A 20,408-nucleotide genomic window follows, 5' to 3' on the forward strand; every position below is an offset into this window, starting at 1 on the left:
TTTTGTATGTACTCTTATGTTTTCTAAAATTATTTTTTTTAGTATCCTTACCTCTGGACCAATCTTAATTCTAGGTGTTCTATAGGCAGTCATAGTGCAGAACCCGTTGGTTTGTATAATGATAGGATATATAAATTTATATGTGTGTATGTATTAACTCCCACATGTCCCCTCCTGTAAGCTGGATTTTTTTAGCTATTTTCTTTTCTAAAACGTTCAGGTTGGGATTCAGCTACAGATTAGAGTAGGCATCTGATCCTCTGTTGCAGTTCATAGAAAAATAGTGCATGTACTTCTATTTGTTCCTTCTGTTCTGTAATTTGTCTCTAAAGCATTGGCAGCAGTATCCAGTGGATTACTGTAAGAACAGCTCTACTGTGAGAAACTTCCTCAGTCTTTCTTGACTGTGTAGCAAAAAACTTAATATGCATGTACATGTATACGTTCATATATACAAATTGGTCTGCACTGGTGATTGAGGCTCACTCTGGGAGGTTTCCTGATTCTGGGAGGATTGAAGGGCTTCAGTTACTGTGGACCTGCTTTTCTGAGTATTTTGTTTTATTAGGATTTTTCCTTTGAGGTTAGAGTTGGGTTCAGCCTTTCAAGTGATACCTCTTTTAAAACCTGTTCTAGCCTTACTGAGCTCCTAGTGCCCTTTCTCAAGCTTTTTCTTTTTTTGATGATTGTTGTGTATTTGTCTGCCTTCCTGTAGAATTTCTGTCTTCCCATATCATGTGTATATGTACCTTTTACTCTTTTAAGCATTTTCAAACACAATTTGTATAGCTGCCCTTTTCAAATTAAGCAATACCTGAACAGATCTGTTGTTTTTGCAAAGGTGTGCAAAGGTTCTTGTTCAAGTTGTCCCTCAGTATTTTGAGTCTCTTCAGTGTAAATGTCCATCAAGCTTCTTTAGTTCCCTGGTAACTTCTTAAAGAAATAACAATTTACAGTTTCTAAAAATTTCATCTTAGCATCATAACCTGATACAACTCAAATATGTGTGGTGGTGATTGAACTCTCCTGTCACTGGGTTTTCTATCTTGGTGCCTTTCCAGTCTCATCCAGCCTGGTGCAGTAACCATGAGAACCATACATCTCACATTAAGTGTTCCTGTAGGAGGAATGGACAAAGTTATGAAAAGTTAAGATCATAAATGATCTTGTAATACAAGAGAAATACTATTTCCCACTCATCACCATTCCATTCCTATAAACTGTTTTTTGAAATGCAGAAAAGACCTCATCACATGGATCTGCTGTTCTAATTCCTTCTCAAGAATAAATCTATGCTAGCTTGAAAAGCTGTACCTTTTTTCTTCTCTTAAATGTTTTTCCATGTTTTTCAGAATGTCCCATTTCCTGCTTTCACTTGCACCCTGCCTGAAGGATGCTGTCATGATTATGCCTAGTGATTCTTGAATCTTTTTACTGATGTTTTTCTTTTTTTTTTTTTTTTTTTTTTTTTTTTTTTGACTTGGTGTTGACTATCGTCTGTGCCACTAGGTTCATTTCCCTTTATCTGGCTTCTCTTGGAAAGTATCACATTTGCTATTTCTTTATATTACTTCAGCAGGCTGTGTCTGGGAACTTCACTGCTCACCCCTGCCCCCACTACAATGAAGTCAAATAAGCAGCTGGTACCCTGTCCTGAGGAGGCATTCTACAGATTAGCCAAAACCAAGTAATAAGCACAGTTTTAAATCACTTACTGTCTAGGCTTGTTTAAAATACTTTGTGACTGTGTTTTCATCAGTAATTAAAATTAATAAAATCTATCCTGGTTGTATCTTTACATTTTTTGCATTCCTCGTTCAGTGATGCAGTTTTTGAAATACTACTTATTTGTGATAAACTGATTGTCTTGTTTTCTGATTAGTTTATTGACGTGAAGTTACCTGACTTGTATGAAATAGGATAGAAAATCTTAAGGCCAAATCTGGATCTTTATAATACTGTTCAAGTTGGAAATTTCTACTGAAATCAGGACAGAGTATTTCTACTCCATTACTACTCTTGAAATTAATTAGATAATGGCTTGATAGGTAGAAAGATAAGGTAGTGCTTGTGCCTTGTTTCCTTCTATGTATCTGTTAGAGTGTATGATAAGGGTTTGCCTTCTTTGGAACAATTCTATTTGCCCACAGCAGTCATTCAGACTCAGCTGTAGTCTATGGGGTGAAATGATGTCCTTTAAAAAGGAGATGTCTATTAGAAGTGTTTTAGATGTCATCTTTAAAAGAGTAAATGATGCAAATTTCTCACAGATTGTACCTCTAAGTCTCTCCCTTTACTACAGGGAGGCAGGAGGAAAAGCCACCTCTAAATGGATCAATTGGTTTTTGAAAACTGGTTCAACTGAAGTCTCATATTTTTCATCCATATGTTAAGTGTCCAGAGTAATGGAATGCAAGTTAATGCTTATCACACTTTCAGAATTTTTAGACCAAATATACTGTTATTTAGTTTTCTTAAATACATGCAGGACGTCAGGTTATATCCTATAATCACCCTGCACGTTTTATTACATTTGGATGTTTCCTGAAACAGATGGAAATCTCTTCAGAAGCAGAAGAAAATGTATTTCTTGTGACCCAATCAGTATATCACACACAGTGTGATTTTTGGGTTGTGTTCAGAAGCTTTCACAGGATCGGAAGGGAGTGGCAACTGATTTCTTGGTGCAGGATTTGAGTACGATATAGCCTGACACCTTCAAAGGAAGCTGTTGTTCTGTGGTTGTGATTTCGCACACTAAAAGTCACATTCTAGTGAAGTTGACTGATTCCAGCAGATTGTTTTGGGTGTGTCTGCATATGTGAGAATGACTCAAGTCAGTGCAAGGTTCATCACTGAATCCCATGTCTTGTTTGTATCTATCTTCCAGCTTTTTTTTGCATAATACGTGTAATCAGATTTAAGTTTACAGAGAAATTACGAACTTTAAATCTCCTTTAGATTTTTTCTGACTGTAGCAAAGCAAAACTGTCATGATGTGGGAGAGGGAGGTGTTGGAAGGGAGGCGCTGGGTATAGTGTTTAATGGTGAGTGATCCGTGTGTTCACAGGGGCCGTGGGGGAGTGCCTCCACCACCAGCAGGAGTGCCCAGAGGGGCACCAGCTCCCAGGGGAGTCCCTCCCAGCAGAGGTCCAGTCAGTCGGAGCCGGGGACTTCTGGCACCCAGAGCACGAGGAGTTCCTCCCCCTGCAGGGTACCGGCCCCTGCCACCGCCCCCGGCACAGGAGACCTATGGGGAATATGTAAGTGGAGCTGTGGATGTGCTGTGCATGCAGTGTGTGTCATTCTGGAGAGGTGACATCCCTTCAGAACTCTGTACAGTCTCTGTAATTAGCACCTAATTAAGTCCTACACCCAGCAAGTATGAAAAATTGTGGTCATCTCTCTTTACCCATTTAGACTTGAACTGCTTAATTTAAAAAAAAATTCAGCATATATGTATGCACCATCATAAAGACATTTACAGTGCATTTGGCAAAGTAGTTATGTACCTCTTAAATGTTTTATATCAGGTTTTTGCTTTCCAAAAAATCCGAAAAATCACAATGTTGTAGACTTTTAATTCTCAACTAAAACAGAATAATATTCTAATCTTCCTTCCTAAGCCTATCTTTGTGGTCATGTAGTTGTTTAATGATTAGACAAGTAAAATATTTTTATGAAGGCTTCAGAACTAATCCTAAAATTTTAACAATGCACAGTGTATCTCAATAAGCCATACATACTCATCTTGATTTTATTGTATTAAACATTAGAATCATATCAAAATACTTTCTATGTTGTATATGACAAAATTACGCAGTTATGAATTGTTAGGGAAAACTTAAATTGAACTTACAGAGCAGTAAGATAGAGAAAAAAGATCATTAAATCAAAACTATAGTGATAAAAATGAATTTAGTCTTATAGAAAAACAATACCTTCAAGGACAATGCTTTTAATGCCTTATATATACTAAAGCTTTTAGTGTACCCTCTTTACAGCCAAATGTGTCTGGACTTTGTTGTCTGTGTTGTTTAGATAAGCAAAAAAGAAGATCCTGCATTTCTGAAAATGGTTTTTCTATTTAGAGCTTCTTTGCTTTTCTCTTAACCCTTCTTTCACCTACCTTCTCCTCTCTTCTTCCAAAGATTCCCACCAAAACCCGCTAAATCAAATACCAGCTTTTGTTCTTTTGATAGAAATCCAGTTTTCTATATGACACTACAGCTTTATTCAGAAAGAAGTTTAGTGTTGTTAATGTCAATATTTATGCATATAACTGAACAATTCAGAAGAAGTTTATGTACCTCTTTAATTTTGAGGAAGAATACTTAACAACATGCCTAAATTTCCCCTGGCTATACTTGACTAGTCAGAGTGGGCACTGCAAATAAGTGGATCTGTCACAATGCTTTCAAAGGCATCAGTCCTCATTGAACAGCCTGTTTCCAGGACATGCATTCTCGAACACATAGAGAGATGGTAGAATATAAACCTCTTTGAGTAACTTCATATTTATATATAATCTGCTATTTACAGCATGTGTCTATAAAAGTGGCATGGAAGTAGCTGTTTGACTCAGTATCCTGATGTATGCTTCACTTCTGAGAGAATAATTAGAAAATAGCACTGTACAGAAAAATAGTGCTGTGCTAAATAACTTCTAAAAAGAATGTTCTTTAGAAATGGATTGCTTATCTTCTAAACAAGATACCTTAACTGGGATAGATATAGATAGATAGATATAGTACTTAAAGCTGTAGTTGATAAAGCGCAGCTGGATGGACCATTTCTTCTTCAGGAGAATGTTTAGCAGGGACATGAGCCATTGGTGTGTTGCATGTTCAGTACTAAATTTGATGCTTGGTATTTTTTTACCTGTCCATTTGTGGTACATTATCAAAGTGCCTTAGCTGTGTCTTTTACTGGTTAAGGGAGCACAGTAGGAGTCATGATCAGTATTTCTGCCCCTTCTTTACTAATTCCTGTTTAGTTATATCTAATATTAAAGCATTAGTTTGCCAACCTGAGCAGAATAAGGTCTTGTTGATTGAGAAGTGTCTGTAGAATGAGAATGTCAGAAAGTCTGGTGGATACCGTAAGTTATTTTAAGCACCATCAAAGCTTTGGAGACTGAGATATCCAGAGAGGTTACAGTGCAGCCTTTGTGAGTGTATTGGGTTTGTGTGGCCAGGTTTTGGTACCAGAGGGGTGCAGGGGTGGCTTCTGTGAGAAGCTTCTGGCAGCTTCCCTCATGTCCAGCAGAGCTAGTGCCAGCCAGCTCCAATGTGGACCTGCTGCTGGCCAAGGCAAAGCCCAGCAGCAATGGTGGTACTGCCTCTGGGGTAATGTATTTAAGAGGGGAGAAAAAGCCCAGTCTGGAGCAGTCTGTTCCTAAAGGGCTTCACCCCATGGAAGGGACCCACACTGAAGCAGTTCATGAAGAGCTGCAGCCAAGGGAAGGGCTCACATTGGAGAAGTTTGCATTGGTCTGTCTCCGTGGGAGGGAACTGATGCTGGAGCAGGTGAAGAGTGTGAGGTATCCTGTCCCTGGAGAGAAATGAGCAGAGACAACATGTGGGGAGCTTAGCACAGCCCCCATTTCCATCCCCCTGCATTGCTGTGAGGAAGGAAGTAGAGAATTTTGGAGTGAAGTTGAGACTGAGAAAGAAGGGAAGAGTGCAGGGGAAGGTGTTGCCAAATTTAGTTTTTATCTCTCATCATCCTACTCTGATTTAATTGGTAATAAGATCATTTCCCCCAGATGGGTCTGTTTTGCCTGTGTCAGTAACTGGTGAGTGATCTCTCTGCTCTTATCTTGAGCCGTAAGACTTCTTTGGCATGGTTTCTCTCCCCTGTCTGCCTGAGGAAGGGAGTGGTACAGAGCAGCTTTGGTGGGCACCTGGTGTCCAGTCAGGGTCAACCCACCACAGGAAGGCTTTCCATTGAGGATTGGAAAGTCCTAAGGATTCATGGGGCTTTTCATTCCCTTAGGTTTACAAGCCTTTGCTGCTGTATACTCATTAAACTAATGTCAAACTGCAGGTTCAGGAGGAAGCAAACTGTGTGCAAATGGAAGCTTTGAACCACTCACTCCTGTAACTCTGTGAATATCTCAAAGGTGATTTAGGGCTTTCAGTATGTAATGTCCTTGCCTATTTCCTCTGTTGAGTGCTATTAAATCTACCTTGTTACAGACAATGAATTACAGACAGCTTCCCTTTTTCTTCACTCCCTTTGCTTAACTCTGTGTAGTCCTTGACACAAATGAATTTTTAACACCTGTGAGTAACTCAGTTCTGCCTCCTGCTTATCCTCATATCTCTCCTTCCTCTTCTTGATTAAGTAGCTGTGGTTTGTTTGGTTTTTTTAATAGTTATCATTAAAATGGGAAGGGGAATGGCTACTTCATTCTGAAGAATTGGAAAGATTACTTCTGGAGGCAGTATTTCACATGGGAAAAATATCATAGGCAAAAAAGTCATTAATTTGAGATGCATTTTAATGTGGGCTCAAGATCAAGAAAACTGTGAACGTTGCTGTGCTGTGTTTAGAGCCCACAGGGAAGTGTTCCAGAACCTTGCCCATTACAGAAAGCTCTACTCAGTGTGAGCTGCCTCTGTCTTCTGTCATCTTTCTGGGGTCTTTGCATTGGTGGCCTTTGAATACTTTGCCTTTCTCTGCAGCAGTCACACAACATACTGGACTAATAGCAGTATTTGCACATTTCCCCAGTTCAATATAAGCAGTTTTCCCACTCCACTGTTGCCAGTCTCACTTACTTATGAGTCTCAGCCCCAGAACTCATTCCTCCTGAGACCCCACACTGTTAGTACCATGATTGAGCTCTTGAAGCCACTAAATAATGGTTCCTTATCATTTTCTCTGAAGACTGACTCTTTAATAGCTCTGGTTGCTGTGATAAACTTTCTCTGAAGACTAACAGGGCTCTCATTTTTATTTCCTCAACTGCTCAGGTCAGGAGAAAACCTTTTGTGACGTGTGAAGCATGGCCAGGTTTATTTTTGTAATAGTTGACTAAGGGAAACCATACTAGGTGGAGGCTACATTTATTGAAGCACTTACAGATGGTTTCAGGAAAATTTTTCTCATAATTAAATGTGAGTTTTTCTCTACTTATTGAACTGTATTGTGTAATAGATAAAAATATTTATATGTTTTTAAGCTGACAACTTACTCCACTAAGATAAGAAATAGAAACTTTATTTAACTACTAGCTGAAAATTTTAAGCTTTTCCACAATTTTCCAATAGGCAGGAAATTAATAACAGTGTAAGGTCAATTCCTCAGTGAATGTTCAGTCAAACATAGGTTAGAACAGAGCTGCTTAGCCTCAGTTACTGTCTCGTAACGTTTGCTGCTCTTGGCCTCGTCTTGCTGTCATCTTCTTAGCAGCTTCCAACCTCTGAGACTTTTTTCCAAATTAGCAACACAGCAGTGGGGCTGAATCTTTTTCAGAGTATATTTTTATTTGATGCTATTTTCATTTTACAAAGGCAAATATTTTGCAAATATTCTGCCAGTATTTCACTTCTGTACTTCGCATGAATGTATTTGTGATGATGCCATGTCAAGTCCTGTTTTGGCTGCTTAAGTGTGTTAAATGCAAAGTGAGTTTTATCTGAGTTCATAATCAGATTTTGAGGCATTACGAACTTTAAACATGGATTTAAAACCTGTTGCTCTGGCAGTGTGGAATGTCTACATTGAAAAAATAACTCATCAGTCTAGCATGTTATGGCCAAGACTTGCTTCAACACTACTTTGAAAGGCAGTCAGATCTAAATATTCCTCCCAGTTGTGGGGAAAATTTGTGGCAGAGCCTTATTTCTTTTTGTGGCTATTTACTGATGTTTTCTGGTCTTCAGACAGGGGTTAACTCAGTGGCAGAGTTCTCTAATGCACTGACCACATGTATAATTTCTAGCAGCTAATGCTTCAATGACATTGCTTTGTGTGTTAAGAAATGGAACAAAGATGAAATGTCTGCCAGTAAGAGACCAAGGGAGCCTTTCTAATGTTAAGTAAATTGTAACTTGAAAAAGAGCCTTGTGAATTACTTCCAATTAGATGTCAAGTTTATTTTAACTTGGATACAGATACAGGCTACTCAGAAGGATGTACAGAACAGCTGGATACAAAAAAGTTTCTGATAACAACAAACTTCAAAATCTACTTCTTAAAATCTACGTTTAGTTATTTCTGCTTTCTGCAAAACCATAAATGTTAGGGATGTTTTAAAGCTTCATCATTCCTGAAGCATTAATTTCTGGATATTTCCAGAAACACATTGCTTTAACTGATCAACAAAGCAGACTTCAGATTTAAGATTGTAATTCTCACACTAAGTCTGTATTGTGAGACTATAATTAACACTATATGTGTACTGTGAAGTACATGTGTATTACAGATATTACAATAGCATGAGACTGTGCTTGTTCTGTGTCCCATGAGAAATGGGGATGACCCAAAACATTACCATAACCTGCTGTCTAACAAGACCTCTCCCAAAATAAAGAGCAGATGATGTGTTGCTCTGTCTCTCTTTGTAAAGTGAAATCTCAGTATTTTTCTGGTAGTGGAAGGCCTGTGGTTTGAATTCCTGTTGCAGGTATTCATTTTCCCTTGGTTCTCTCTGGAGATGATATGCTGAGCACCAGGGTACTGTCCCAGCATATGCAGTGCTTTCTGTCCTTTTGGTTTTGCAAGAAATCCTACAAGTTTGTGGTAAGCCTTAGGGAGAGTGGATTCGCAAATAATATTTGGCTGGATGGCTAAGAAATTAATTTCATAACCAAGTTATTATTACAAAATATGAATGTAGGTATCAATTAGCGAAAAGAATGATTGCAAAGTCTTACTATTTACAGGGGAGAGCCCATTCCACTGAAAAACCTATAGCCTGTTATTTAGTTCACTTTCTTAGAAAGCCAGTGCAAATTCTGTTTTAATCTCTGGCCTTGAGCTTGAATTCCTTGTCTCCCTATTGAGATCATAATTAATTTAGATTTTGAAAAACTGAAAGTTAGGATTAATGTGGAAGCAATTTCTTGGAGCTATTCATACACTGCTGATTTGGTGTGGTGAACTGTTTTTAGAGTTTTCTCATTAATATTCACTTGCTGTTTGGGGTTGAAGAAGGTAAGACCTGTAGGAAAAAAGGAGAAAAAACTCTGTATACCATATAGAAAAATTCAATTTTTTTATTTACAAATAAAGGCTTCTTGAAGTTGAGGTGGCAAAATATTAGTGAAAGTAAGGGCTAGTCCAAATGACATGCAGTTTGCAAAGAATTTAAATTCTTGAATGGAGTTCAAGTATAATTTCAGTGTCACTTTGCAGGATTTACACCATGTTTTAATTTACTTTGGTCTTGTGAGTATTGATAGCTTTCTAATGACATGCAGCATTTTAAATCAGTGGTTTTATTTGCTTAGTTGTTTTGAATGTGAAGCTTTTTGTTTGGGTTCCTAGAAAAGGGCTTGAATTAGCTTCAGTCTCTAACAACTAGAGAAATTATCGTTTGTCCTTGCTGTCCCTCTTCCCCTTTGTGGAAAATGTTGTAGTTTCCATTTAGGTATCACACCATTTTTTGAGCAGTTTGTTTACTGAGTTCTGGCTTTTCAGAAGTGCTAACACTATTCTTAAATCAGGGGGAATTCGAGTAAGATTATGGAAAGCAAGTTCATAACATGAAAACATTTCTTAGTTTTTCCTTCCCAATCCAATGTTCTTTTTCATAGTAAATAGGACAAGCAAGAAGAGATAAATGTAAAAAAAAGGTTTCAAATTTGAAGCCCTTCAAATAATTGTTTTGTTTAATTTTGAGTCTCTTATCTTCTCTGGGGTTTTCAGGATGAGATGGAAAGAGAATGCAAAATGTTTCCATTTTCCCAGGAATTCGATGACATTGGCTGTGGAAACAGTGGAGTGTTTTGGAGAAAAGGCTGAAAAGGTTTTCCCCTTGCCTATCTCAAAATTCACGTATAAAGTTCCTATAAAATTCTTTCAAAGTATTTTAGTTTAAGCTGCTTATCTAAAGATTGATATTACTGAATGAGCATGAGTCTTCGTGATTCTGACACTGCTCCCTGCTGTTGTGTATAGAAAACCAGACTTGTTTTGGTCTGATAGTAATTTGGTTTAAATGTTGCTGTCTATATTCATTAGCAACTCCTCAGGGCTTTTTTGAGGTGCATGAAAAACAATCCACTCCTGTATCTCTTATTCCAGGAATACCTTATTTGTTCTGGTTGGATATGCATTAGGCTCCTTCTGGATGAAAACAGATAAAAATCTCCAAAATAAGAGCTTACAGTCTGTGCATGCTTGCTGCTAATGTCCTTGATGTTGGCACTCAGACTTTAGATGGTTGTAGCTACCCATATTTGTTTTGATTGCCCCATATTCCCTGTTGATTAAATGAAGGGGGGATGTTATTCCCACGTAACAAAATGTTTCTCCCTTCCCTTTACAGTTCTAATTTGCCGAGAAAAGTTCATTGCACTGCATTGATGTTGTTTTGTGTTTTCTCCTTCAAGTTAATCTCTGCACAAACTTTTTTTTTTAATTTGATAGTTTTTATCTAAAAGGAATATGTTCCTCCAGTATTCTGGGATAAAGTAGTTGTGTAAGTATTAATTTCAGAGACTGATAAGGAAAAAAACCAGTCTTTTACCTGTAGTGGTAATGGCCCTTATTTTTTTCCCTTGGATGGATTTCTGTAGATGAGAACAGCTGGAAAATTGATTTCTTATTGATTTCATTATTTTTTTTTCCCCCAGTGCTGCAAATGGCCTTTTTGTTAAAGGCCACTTTTACCCTGTTCTTTCTTCCTGTTTTTCTGTCTTGTTCTTTGAAACGTTGTTCATTTTCCTTAAAGAGGATCCAAACAGTAGTCTGTCATTGTCACTGCCAGCAGATTACAATTTAAAACCACCATTTCCTGTTCTCCACTACGAGGGGTTTGTTTAGAATACTGTTGTAATTAAAAAGCACTGATGAGCAAGGCTTAGCATGATTTATAATGTTTTGGGGAGTGCAGAGGTTTTGGCAAAGATTGCTTTTATAATTTTTTGACCCATTATAGTAACTTAATATATTTGAAGGATGCATATTTACACTTTGCCTTTGATTCTATTAATGAAAAATGTCTGTACTTTACACAAACCAATTAGAGCTACCAGTGCTGCTCTTTGGATTTATATCACCTGTGGGCACTATCATTGAGACCACTGCAGGCAGGAGCTTTTTTAAGTAGAAATGCTTACAAGTTGGCTTAATAAAGGACTTTATTAATAAGCTTTGAGATTTTAGAGTAATTTCATATTCTTTTTGGATGATCTGTGTTGTAACTCCAGCTGTTCTGTTACTTTGGGGGAAGATTCTTAAGGCTGAAATCAAGACAGTTGTACCTTCCTGGTGGATACTTCAAATGTTGAGTGATAAATACCTGTAGTTTAGGAGGACTTCAGCATTTTCAGCTCTTTTTTGCCTGCATTTCTGTTGTAAGCACAGACTGTTCATCACAATTGCTGCCTTTTGATCAGACTAATCTGTTAGGACAAGCTAGAAAACTTAACTCTTGAAAAGTAGAATAATGAATAACAAAGAAAAGGCTTCTGTTCATGGAATCAAGACATGATCTGGTGTGGGTTTTTCAGTTTTGTTGTGGGAGATGAACTATGGGTTTGCCAGTAAACTTTCTGATATCTGAGTACATTTAGTAAAAGCTATTTATAGACATATGTAGTATGAATACAGAGGGAAGTCCATTGTATTACATTTAGTAGGTAGAAGGAATGCAGACCCTGTCATCCATGCGAAGAAGAATAATGGCTTTAAATATAAAAGTGAATGCTTTTATAAGTACCTGAAAGATGCCCTAAAATCAGCAGGAAAAATGTAATGAGAAGATCCTTATGAAGGTGTAATTCTTTTGTTATTGCATATAAAGAAATATGTATAGCAATGCTTGGGCTTGGTAGAATGTATTTAGTACAAAGATGTACTTTAGTACAGGATTTCTGTGCATATAAGTTCAGTCCTGTCCATTTTCGTTATATATGTGTAAAAATGATAGTTACTTTCATTTAAGTTAACATGGTATTTTATAGTGCTGAAACATGCCAGATGGTCAAGGGTATTTCACCTAAATACTAAATAAAGTTAAAGAAAACATTTGCTGAAGCCACTAGAGGTCTGATTCAGAAAGAAAATACTCAAGTAGCGTGGATTTAATTTAAAATGTAAAAATTTCTGTCTTGGTTGACCTTATTTGTAACCTCCTGAAAGAGAAAGTTTTCAAATACTGACTAAGAGCAAATACTGTCAGACCTAGTTCAGGCAAAGCTCTGAGACATACTTCAGCTGCTCCTGCCTAATTGCTACTTCAAAGGAGTCATGCAGAGCAAACACATATTTTGGAATTTGAATCTCTTCAGGCTATTGAGACCAAACCCGTTCTATTTTTTTAGCATGTTGCATATGTTTATCTTGTTTTTAGTGTAAACTTCGAGGTTTATACCTGTAAATATTAGGGAAAATTTCTTTACTGTGAGGGTGGTGAGGCACTGGCACAGGCTGCCCAGAGAAGTTGTGGATGCCCCATCCCTGGAAGTGTTCAAGGCCAGGTTGGACAGGGCTTGGAGCAGCCTGGTCTAGTTTGGACACATGGAAGGTGTCCCTGTCCATGACAGGGAATGGAACAAGATGATCATTAAGGTCCCTTCCGACCCAAACCATACTGTGATTCTATGAAATACATCAATAAAAGATAATTGATCTGTTTAAGCAGATTATAGTAATTTCAAAAGCACAGGTTGATGATTTTAATTCTAAGTGATAGGAGTCCCACATACAAACCACAAATCAGGTATCTTTCCATACAAGGCTTCTAGGAGCCACCTTCAACATCATAATGCAGGGCTTAATTTCAGGAGTTGTCAACTTACTAACGCACAAAGTGGTGAACAGTAATGAATCCTGGGCAAAAATTCTCTGGAAGACAAATTCTAGTAAAAGAAATAATGCAGTCTGATACAGAATGGATCTCCCACAAATTTTCCTTCCGTTCTGTTAGACATCTTATGAAGGATCTTTTCATTTCAAATTTACTTCGTTCGTCTGTTTTCAAGAAGTCATAGAAACACGATAACTTCAGAGTAGTCTTTTATCACCTTTTCTTCATGATCCATTTTTTCAGTAAAATAGTTAACATAAATGAGAATGAGAAGACTTAATTGCTCAAGAGGTCTCTAATGATTCCTTAGTGGCAAAGCTTTCCCATCATGTTAAAAGGTTAATTTCAGTTCTCTGCTTTCATTTGTTGCCACTGCTGGATGTGCCTGGTTTGAAGTTTGGAAGCACATCTTAGGGATGGCTGGTTCACAGCTGGGAGAGTCTATGTGAGGAGACCAAATGTCGTGTAAATGTTCTGGAACAGAGCAAATAAATTGGCTCAGGCAGCTTCTGCTGTTGGTCAGGGTCCGTATTGTTAACAGATGTCTGTGTATTGCATCAATAAGTAATAAAATGCCTGTTTGAAATAACTGCCAGGAGGCAGTAGGGTTGGGGGTTAGTCTGTGGCTTATCAAGAAAAATCCATACCTGATGGGCAAGAAAATCCTAAGAGTCTGGTTTAGTTTTTAGTTTCAGGGCAGTGAATTACTGAAAGAGAAAATGCATTTCCTTTTAACTGTGATTATTTATCCATGGATCTCCACACAACTGACAGATGAAAGAATCCTGGTTTCTTCTTCCAAACCAACGGATAAACTTACTCAACTGTGCTGGCAAATATGCAGAGACACCTTTCTCCTAATCACTGCTGAGAAACAATCACGTGTACTGTTCTAGCAGTGGTGAAGTTCTATTGATGGACAGGTTGCCTGTTTTCCATAGAAGCAATTTCAAAAGACTGGAAAACTTGCTAAAAACTCATAGGAAATTAGGTTTCCTATCAGTTGTTTTGAGGATGTCACTAGCTTCTGCTATAGAAAGCTGTCAGATTCCCATCATTGGAGATGTTTTCTACTTGAGTTGGACAATCCACCCATCATTTGTCATCCCTATCTAATTGATGCTGCTTGTTGCTTTTCTTTTGTCATTGCTGAAAGATCCTTAAACATTCTTTTTTGTAAAAATGTTGGTTCTTTCATGAGGCTTTATCCTTTGGTTGCCAGCACCACTAAATTTGTTCCGGTTTGGCCAAATTTAGAAATATATATCCTCTGAGAGAAGGCACAACCACCCCTCCCCCCACCAGGTTCGGGAAAAAATAAATTTTCCTCGAAGGACAGTGAAGAAGATAAAACTATGTATTTAACAAACACACGGGAAAGGAAAATAATGTTAAATGGTAAAATCTTCCGCTGTAGAGGAAAAACCTGGGAAAGTGTTCGAGTCCTCCCTTTGGTCTCCTCGGAGCTGGGGCTTGGCCCAGGGCCAGGCCCTCTGTGCCCGGTGGAAAGTCCTCCCGATGTGCTTTGATGTTACAGAAATCAAGCAGTGCAGTAGAAAAGGGAGAAAATCCGAAATTCCAGAGAAGGAAAAGTTCAACTCTCAGCCTCTCTCCGGAGAACAAGAAACTGGAAAAACTGGCCAAAAGCTGACTGGAAAAGCCGCAAGCCGGGTGCTTCCTCGCCAGGGTTGGATACACACTTATCCAGAAAACACAATTTTTATTTATTTGTACACACACATATATACGTATTTATATTAAACATGATCCCCCAGTCTTCACAGTGTCTTGTCGTTAGGTCTTTCTCATCTGACAAGCCTGGACAAGATACTCCTAAATATCCATCGAGGTCTTTGACGTATTTAGATAGGATTTAGATATTAGGATTTCCTAGGAATCAATGCAGTGGATGTGCCATTTCTACTTTTACTGTGTTTAGTTCAGATAGGTGTATTACTGGACAAAACAGTAAATTGATGACAGTTCTTCGGATTTCTATAGCTCATCCCTCTCTGTGAAAACACAACATCACTGTCACTTGTTTTTATCTTAAACTTCTGTATGGCTGGGGTTAGGGGTTTGTTCAAATTGGTATTCAAATACAGTGTTGTTTTGAGAAGAGTGTTACAGTGTGTATTTAAATCATGTATATAATGTGGAGAGGAGTAAGAAGTCCTTACTTCTAGTTTCTTGTTCACTGTTAAACTCCCACAGGTTGAAGAGTATTCACAGGACATTCAGGGGAGTAAAACTGTCATTCTTACTAGTCTTAGCTCTAGGAAAGTTCTTTCCTATCCAAATTCTACACAGAATATTGAATTTATTGTTCAGAAATAAGTCAGATACCTAAGTCAATTGCACAATATTTATTCAGATGTTTTGGTTCCTGAGATGCCTCCTAGAGGTTTCCTGAAGATCAGTAGCTCACTCAAGAACATGGAGACATGAAATGTTTGTACTCTCTCTGCACAAGCCAATGTTAACTAAAAAAAGAAATCTTTTTGAAGTGCATTGCCAATAGCTCAAAGTACCTTTAAAGGAATTATGGTCTAAAATTTGTAGGTAGAATTGGTCTCTATTAATACTAAGATCTTGCCACTCCATTGTGTACATATGTTATGCATACATTTCAGGAGAGTGTTCTCTCTCACATATAGAACTAGGTTACTGCTCTCTTTCTGGGGTGTGCTTGAAGTTAATATTGCATCTTATATATCATTTCAGGAGTATGATGATGGCTATGGAGCTGCTTATGATGAACAAAGCTATGATTCCTATGATAACAGCTATAGCACTCAAGCACAAAGGTAAGCCTCCAAATCAGCTGTAACAACAATTGAAAAATTCTGTGGTTGGCCAGTTAGTTCTGCTTAGAGTTTTTCAATTTCATCTTAAACAGCAAAAAGTTTATGAGAGGATTTTAGAAAAAACCCCCATGTTACTTGTCTTTACTATCACATAAGTATAAAAGTTAAATTTCTGAGTGACTGAAAAGAAACAGAACTGAGAACTTGTAACAGTTTTAGTGATGCCAAACCTTAAATCAAAGTTCTCAAGAGTTCAGGGAGTTCAGGAAAATTTTATTCAGATTCATTGTGTGAGGGAGGAGTGGGTAAGGAGGGGAGAGGAGAAAAAAGACAACTTTATGAAAGGTACTAAATTGTCTGAAACACAACTGATTAATTTTTCTTACAATGTTAACAAAGTTATATTCCAGTATTTTACCTGTATTTGACCGTAAGAAAAGTACGCCCTTCCGTTTGTTTTACTCCTCTGTGGAATTCCTTGTGACAAATTTGATTCTCTTGCCATTTGTTTTCCTTCTCTTGCTTCATTTTCAGCAGTATTTTTAAGCACTTTTGATATTTTTCTTTCTTTTTAAATTTTGCTTTCTTTGGAGGAGTCAGTATTTGGAAACTCCATGAATAACACTGGGTCACAGTGTGACCCAATAATGGGAAATATGCTGTGAAGTACAAACTGCTTCCTTTAAGTGGTAGTTTGAACTTCATGGCAAAAATCCCATTACAAATTTAGCAGCTTGGCTGATCATCTCCACTTCTGGGTATTTTCAATGTGCCTGTCTGGAAAGAGAACTTCTGTGCATTTTTCACTGAGTTGTAATTTATTTTCACTCTTTTTCTCTCAGACCAAGCATTCATAATTTGCTCAGTAGTAGATGTTTGAGTGTATTTGACAATGTCTTGAAATTTTATGGCAAAGTTATGACCTGCCTTGGAGGTAGGGTTACTGAGGTTCCTGTTAATAAATCTCATGTGGGGAATTGGAGTTAAACTGAATATATATGAGGCAGATTTGTTCTATCTTCTGCTAAATATGTAAGATTTACAATGCAGCTTTATCTGAAATAATACAGAACTGTTCACAGCAAAGTTGAGAACAAGCTGTTTACCCGTGGCATCTGCTTTGCTGTAGTGTTGTCACACCCAACTTCAGTTTTGTTGTGTAAATGAATATTTTTCTGTGCTCAACAACTTAGTCAATGTGAAAAAGCATAGTGGAAAGCTCAAGTGTCATTATTGTTGAGAACTAAAATAATGAAATTGCCTTTGTGTCTGATACTTGGCTCCTACAGACTCTAAGCTTGATAAAAATATGACTTAAGAAATCAGCAGTGTAGAATCTTCAAAATATGAGACTGTGTAGAGGGTTACATTTTGAGAGCAGTTACTAGTAATGGATTTTTTTTTCCCAAAAGACAATTGCCAAAGTAGTCCTCAACTTTTATGTTTGTAATTTTGTTCTGGCTTCCTGCTTGTAGTGTTGGTAAATGGGTTTATTGCACACAAACGTTTAGACTTCATTACAAAGTCATTTGCCTGAGCCAAAATTAAACATTACTTGGATTTGGGTTTTTTTCCACATTAAGGTTTTCATTGAGATTTTCTTCCTTTGAACTAAAATTAGGAAAAAAGCAAATCTCCCAAGGAATGAAATTGCTCCTGTAAAGGATTAATACATAAGAATATGTATAATATTCTTAGATACATGTGCACGTGCTTAGTTGTCTAGAATGAAATACTTCATAAAATGATTGTTCTACTTTCTACTTTTTATTTTCCCTGTAGTCTCACAATATATATATTGTTAGATTTTAATGAATTTGTTATCTTTTTAATGATTGCTTGACTTTTTTCCCCTAATTTTATTAAGTGCTCTGTGGTAAGACAAAACAAGAAATTATTCACTTGCACGTTTCTCACAGGATATCAACACTCATTTTCTGGCATATTTTCTGGCTTGGCAGAAAGATTTTTAGGATAGTATTGGCAGGAAAGAAGTAATAACTATAAACAGCCATCTGAGCTACCTAGACCAGCATTCCTGTCTTTAATCTGAATATCAAGTAGTAGCCCATATTGCAAAATCATTGTGTAACCACTATGAGATACTTACCATATTTAGGTGCATTACAATGCTGTTACTATGAAGGAAATTAGGGAAAAGTGCATTGTTTTCATAGTTTAGCCTTATTTCATTCTTGATATTTTTTGCCCTCATAAAACATGGAAAGAAACTGCATTTGCACATGGAGAGCAGTCATGTGTTTAAAATTCATCATTTAGTGACCAGTATATGGAAGTACTCTTTCCTTTTCTAAGATGAAAATAGTAATCTTGAAATAATAGCATTTCTAGTAAGTCTTCTGATACTGATTTCTCTAGAAATATTGTGATATTAATGATACTGTGTAATAAGAGGAAATTTGAGAAATACCTAGTTAACTGCAACTGAGTTCTCTCACTAAATTACTTGCAGTAGTTTTTAGTATATGGCTAAGTTTGAGTGCAAGAACAGGGCTTAATGCTCACAAGTGTACATTGTGTGATACGGTGGAAATAGTGAAAATGCTCATTTTTGTTTTAAACATTTTGCTTATTTAGTGATTCCTTTGTTAAAGATGGAAACTTTCAGTAGAGTTTTAAAAATCTTTAGGAATTTTGGAGATCTGTAAGAGGTTGCATGACAGCAGATCTTCTGGTATAGGTGCACAGGAGTGCATTCTCCAGATTCAACCTTCAGCACTACACAGTGTGACTCTCCTTTATTGCTCTTTTAATTCGGATATTTCAAGTGTATTTCCCAGAAATGGCAAAATCTGAGAGGGGTTAGGATGGATGACATGTTTAGATATGAAGAATAGGACACTGTGTATTTCTGTTTGCATTAAGGTAGTTGAGACTTCGTTTGTTCCACAGATAAATTATTCCTTTCTATATACTAACTGCTTGCTGATAGCAAATTGTGAGTGGTTAGAAGTTTAATGGTATTTTATTTGACATTGTGTGAGACTGTATCCTTCCTTGTGCCTGGCAATCTGAAGTTTGAGTTAAAACCTGCCACAGCACTAACAGAGAGAGAAACATGAGAGTTTTCTGATAGTTTCATCTATCTTAATGCCCTGTAATCCTATAAAAAAATGTTGTTTTCCTTTAGAACATTTTATTATCCACTCTTGATTGTTCATGCAACAAAGCCCCAAATAATGCTTCAGGATGTCCTTTAACAGAATTATTTTTTATGGTCAAAACGACTTAAAATATCCCTTGAAGCTGTACTGTGCTTTGCTAGATCCTTAATTGATTTTTAGAAGATTAAATTATATATATAGTTTTTGCAGAGGGATTGTTAGATGATATTTTTATCAGTATAAACTGGAATGTTTAATCAACTGGACTGCTTAGTCTTGTTATAAAAAACCAAAACAATCTAAAATTAATAAAAAATAGTTTGCAATTTCTGAAAATCAGAGGATAGCAAGTATTTCATAGAATCATAGAATGGTTTGGGTTGGAATGGACCCCAAAAATCATTCTGTTCCAAGCTTCCTGCCATGGGCTGGGACACCTTCCACCAGACCAAGTTGCTTCAAGCCCCATCCAACCTGGCCTTGAACACTTCCAGAGATGGAGCATTCACAAATTTTCTGGGCAGCTTGTGCCAGTGCCCCACCACCTTCCCAGTAAAGAATTTCTTTATAATATCTAATCTAAATCTCTCCTCTTTTAGTTTAAAGCCATAACCTCTTTTCCTATCACTACATGCCCAATATGCAATCAGGCTTTAGGGTTGTATGATATGCAGTCAAGGGCATGTTATGCAGTCAGGAATTCCTTCATAGAATTTTTTTCTGTATATTAGAAATTTATCAATTTTTTCTATATATTAGAAATTTACTCATGTCACATGTGCAGTGGTGTGCCAAAAACCTTTTCAGGATCTTATGGTAAATGTTAATTGTAATTTGGAAAGCCAAACTCATGACTTCTGGTGCTGATTGCCTATGTCAGAGACATGGAGACTTGTCACCAGCATGTATGAATCCTTACACAACTTAGCTCACTCTAAAAGGGCTTCCCCAGCCTGTCTAGAATTGTATTTATTTCCTTGGATTTATTGCAGAAAGCAGTGGGTGCTTTGATGGCCTCGTGTTAATGCTAGACCAATTTTATTATGAAAATTCACCTAATAGTGTTGTGGAGGAATCATGAGGATTTAGTTGAATCTTCATTTAAAATTGTAGTTTAAACATTTTCAGCATGAAAAAATCTAGTTATTTTAAATCTCTGAAAGAGATTTCAAATTGAGCCAAAGTGCTTTTGGTCCCTTAGTGACTCCATACATGATCTGCACAAGTGCTTGCGAGGACAATAATATGGCAAAGGGAAAGGGATGCTAATAAATCAATTGTCACTGTCAACTCACTGTTTAATGTTCTCTAGAATACATAAGATTTATCACTGAGGAATTATGGAATAATGGTGGTGTATGGAAACAAAGTCCACCAGGGAGATGTACTACATCATTTGGATTTAGCACTGCCATCTGCTTAATGGCATTGAGATGACTACAGAGGTACTTATGATCAACCATTCATAGCAGTGACAGATGCTGCAGAGAG

At 37.1% G+C, this 20,408-nt stretch overlaps 1 protein-coding gene across 3 annotated transcripts in view; it reads left to right on the forward strand.

Moving 5' to 3' along the window:
• Positions 1-20,408, forward strand: part of KHDRBS3 (KH RNA binding domain containing, signal transduction associated 3) — a 91,924-nt gene that overhangs the window by 53,560 nt on the left and 17,956 nt on the right. For 2 of the 3 annotated variants that reach the window (XM_042035915.1, XM_042035916.1), the window contains exons 6-8: positions 1,577-1,687; positions 3,071-3,263; positions 15,710-15,792. In XM_042035915.1, the coding sequence (XP_041891849.1) occupies positions 1,577-1,687; positions 3,071-3,263; positions 15,710-15,792 (387 nt within the window). The remainder of the gene's footprint in view (positions 1-1,576; positions 1,688-3,070; positions 3,264-15,709; positions 15,793-20,408) is intronic. The other variant, XM_042035917.1, reaches the window with a different exon arrangement.

The sequence above is a fragment of the Corvus kubaryi genome, unplaced genomic scaffold, assembly GCF_017639235.1.
Source record: "Corvus kubaryi isolate FWS band 111438036 unplaced genomic scaffold, C.kubaryi_AGA036_p1.0 37385, whole genome shotgun sequence".
NCBI classification, from domain to species: Eukaryota; Metazoa; Chordata; class Aves; order Passeriformes; family Corvidae; genus Corvus; species Corvus kubaryi.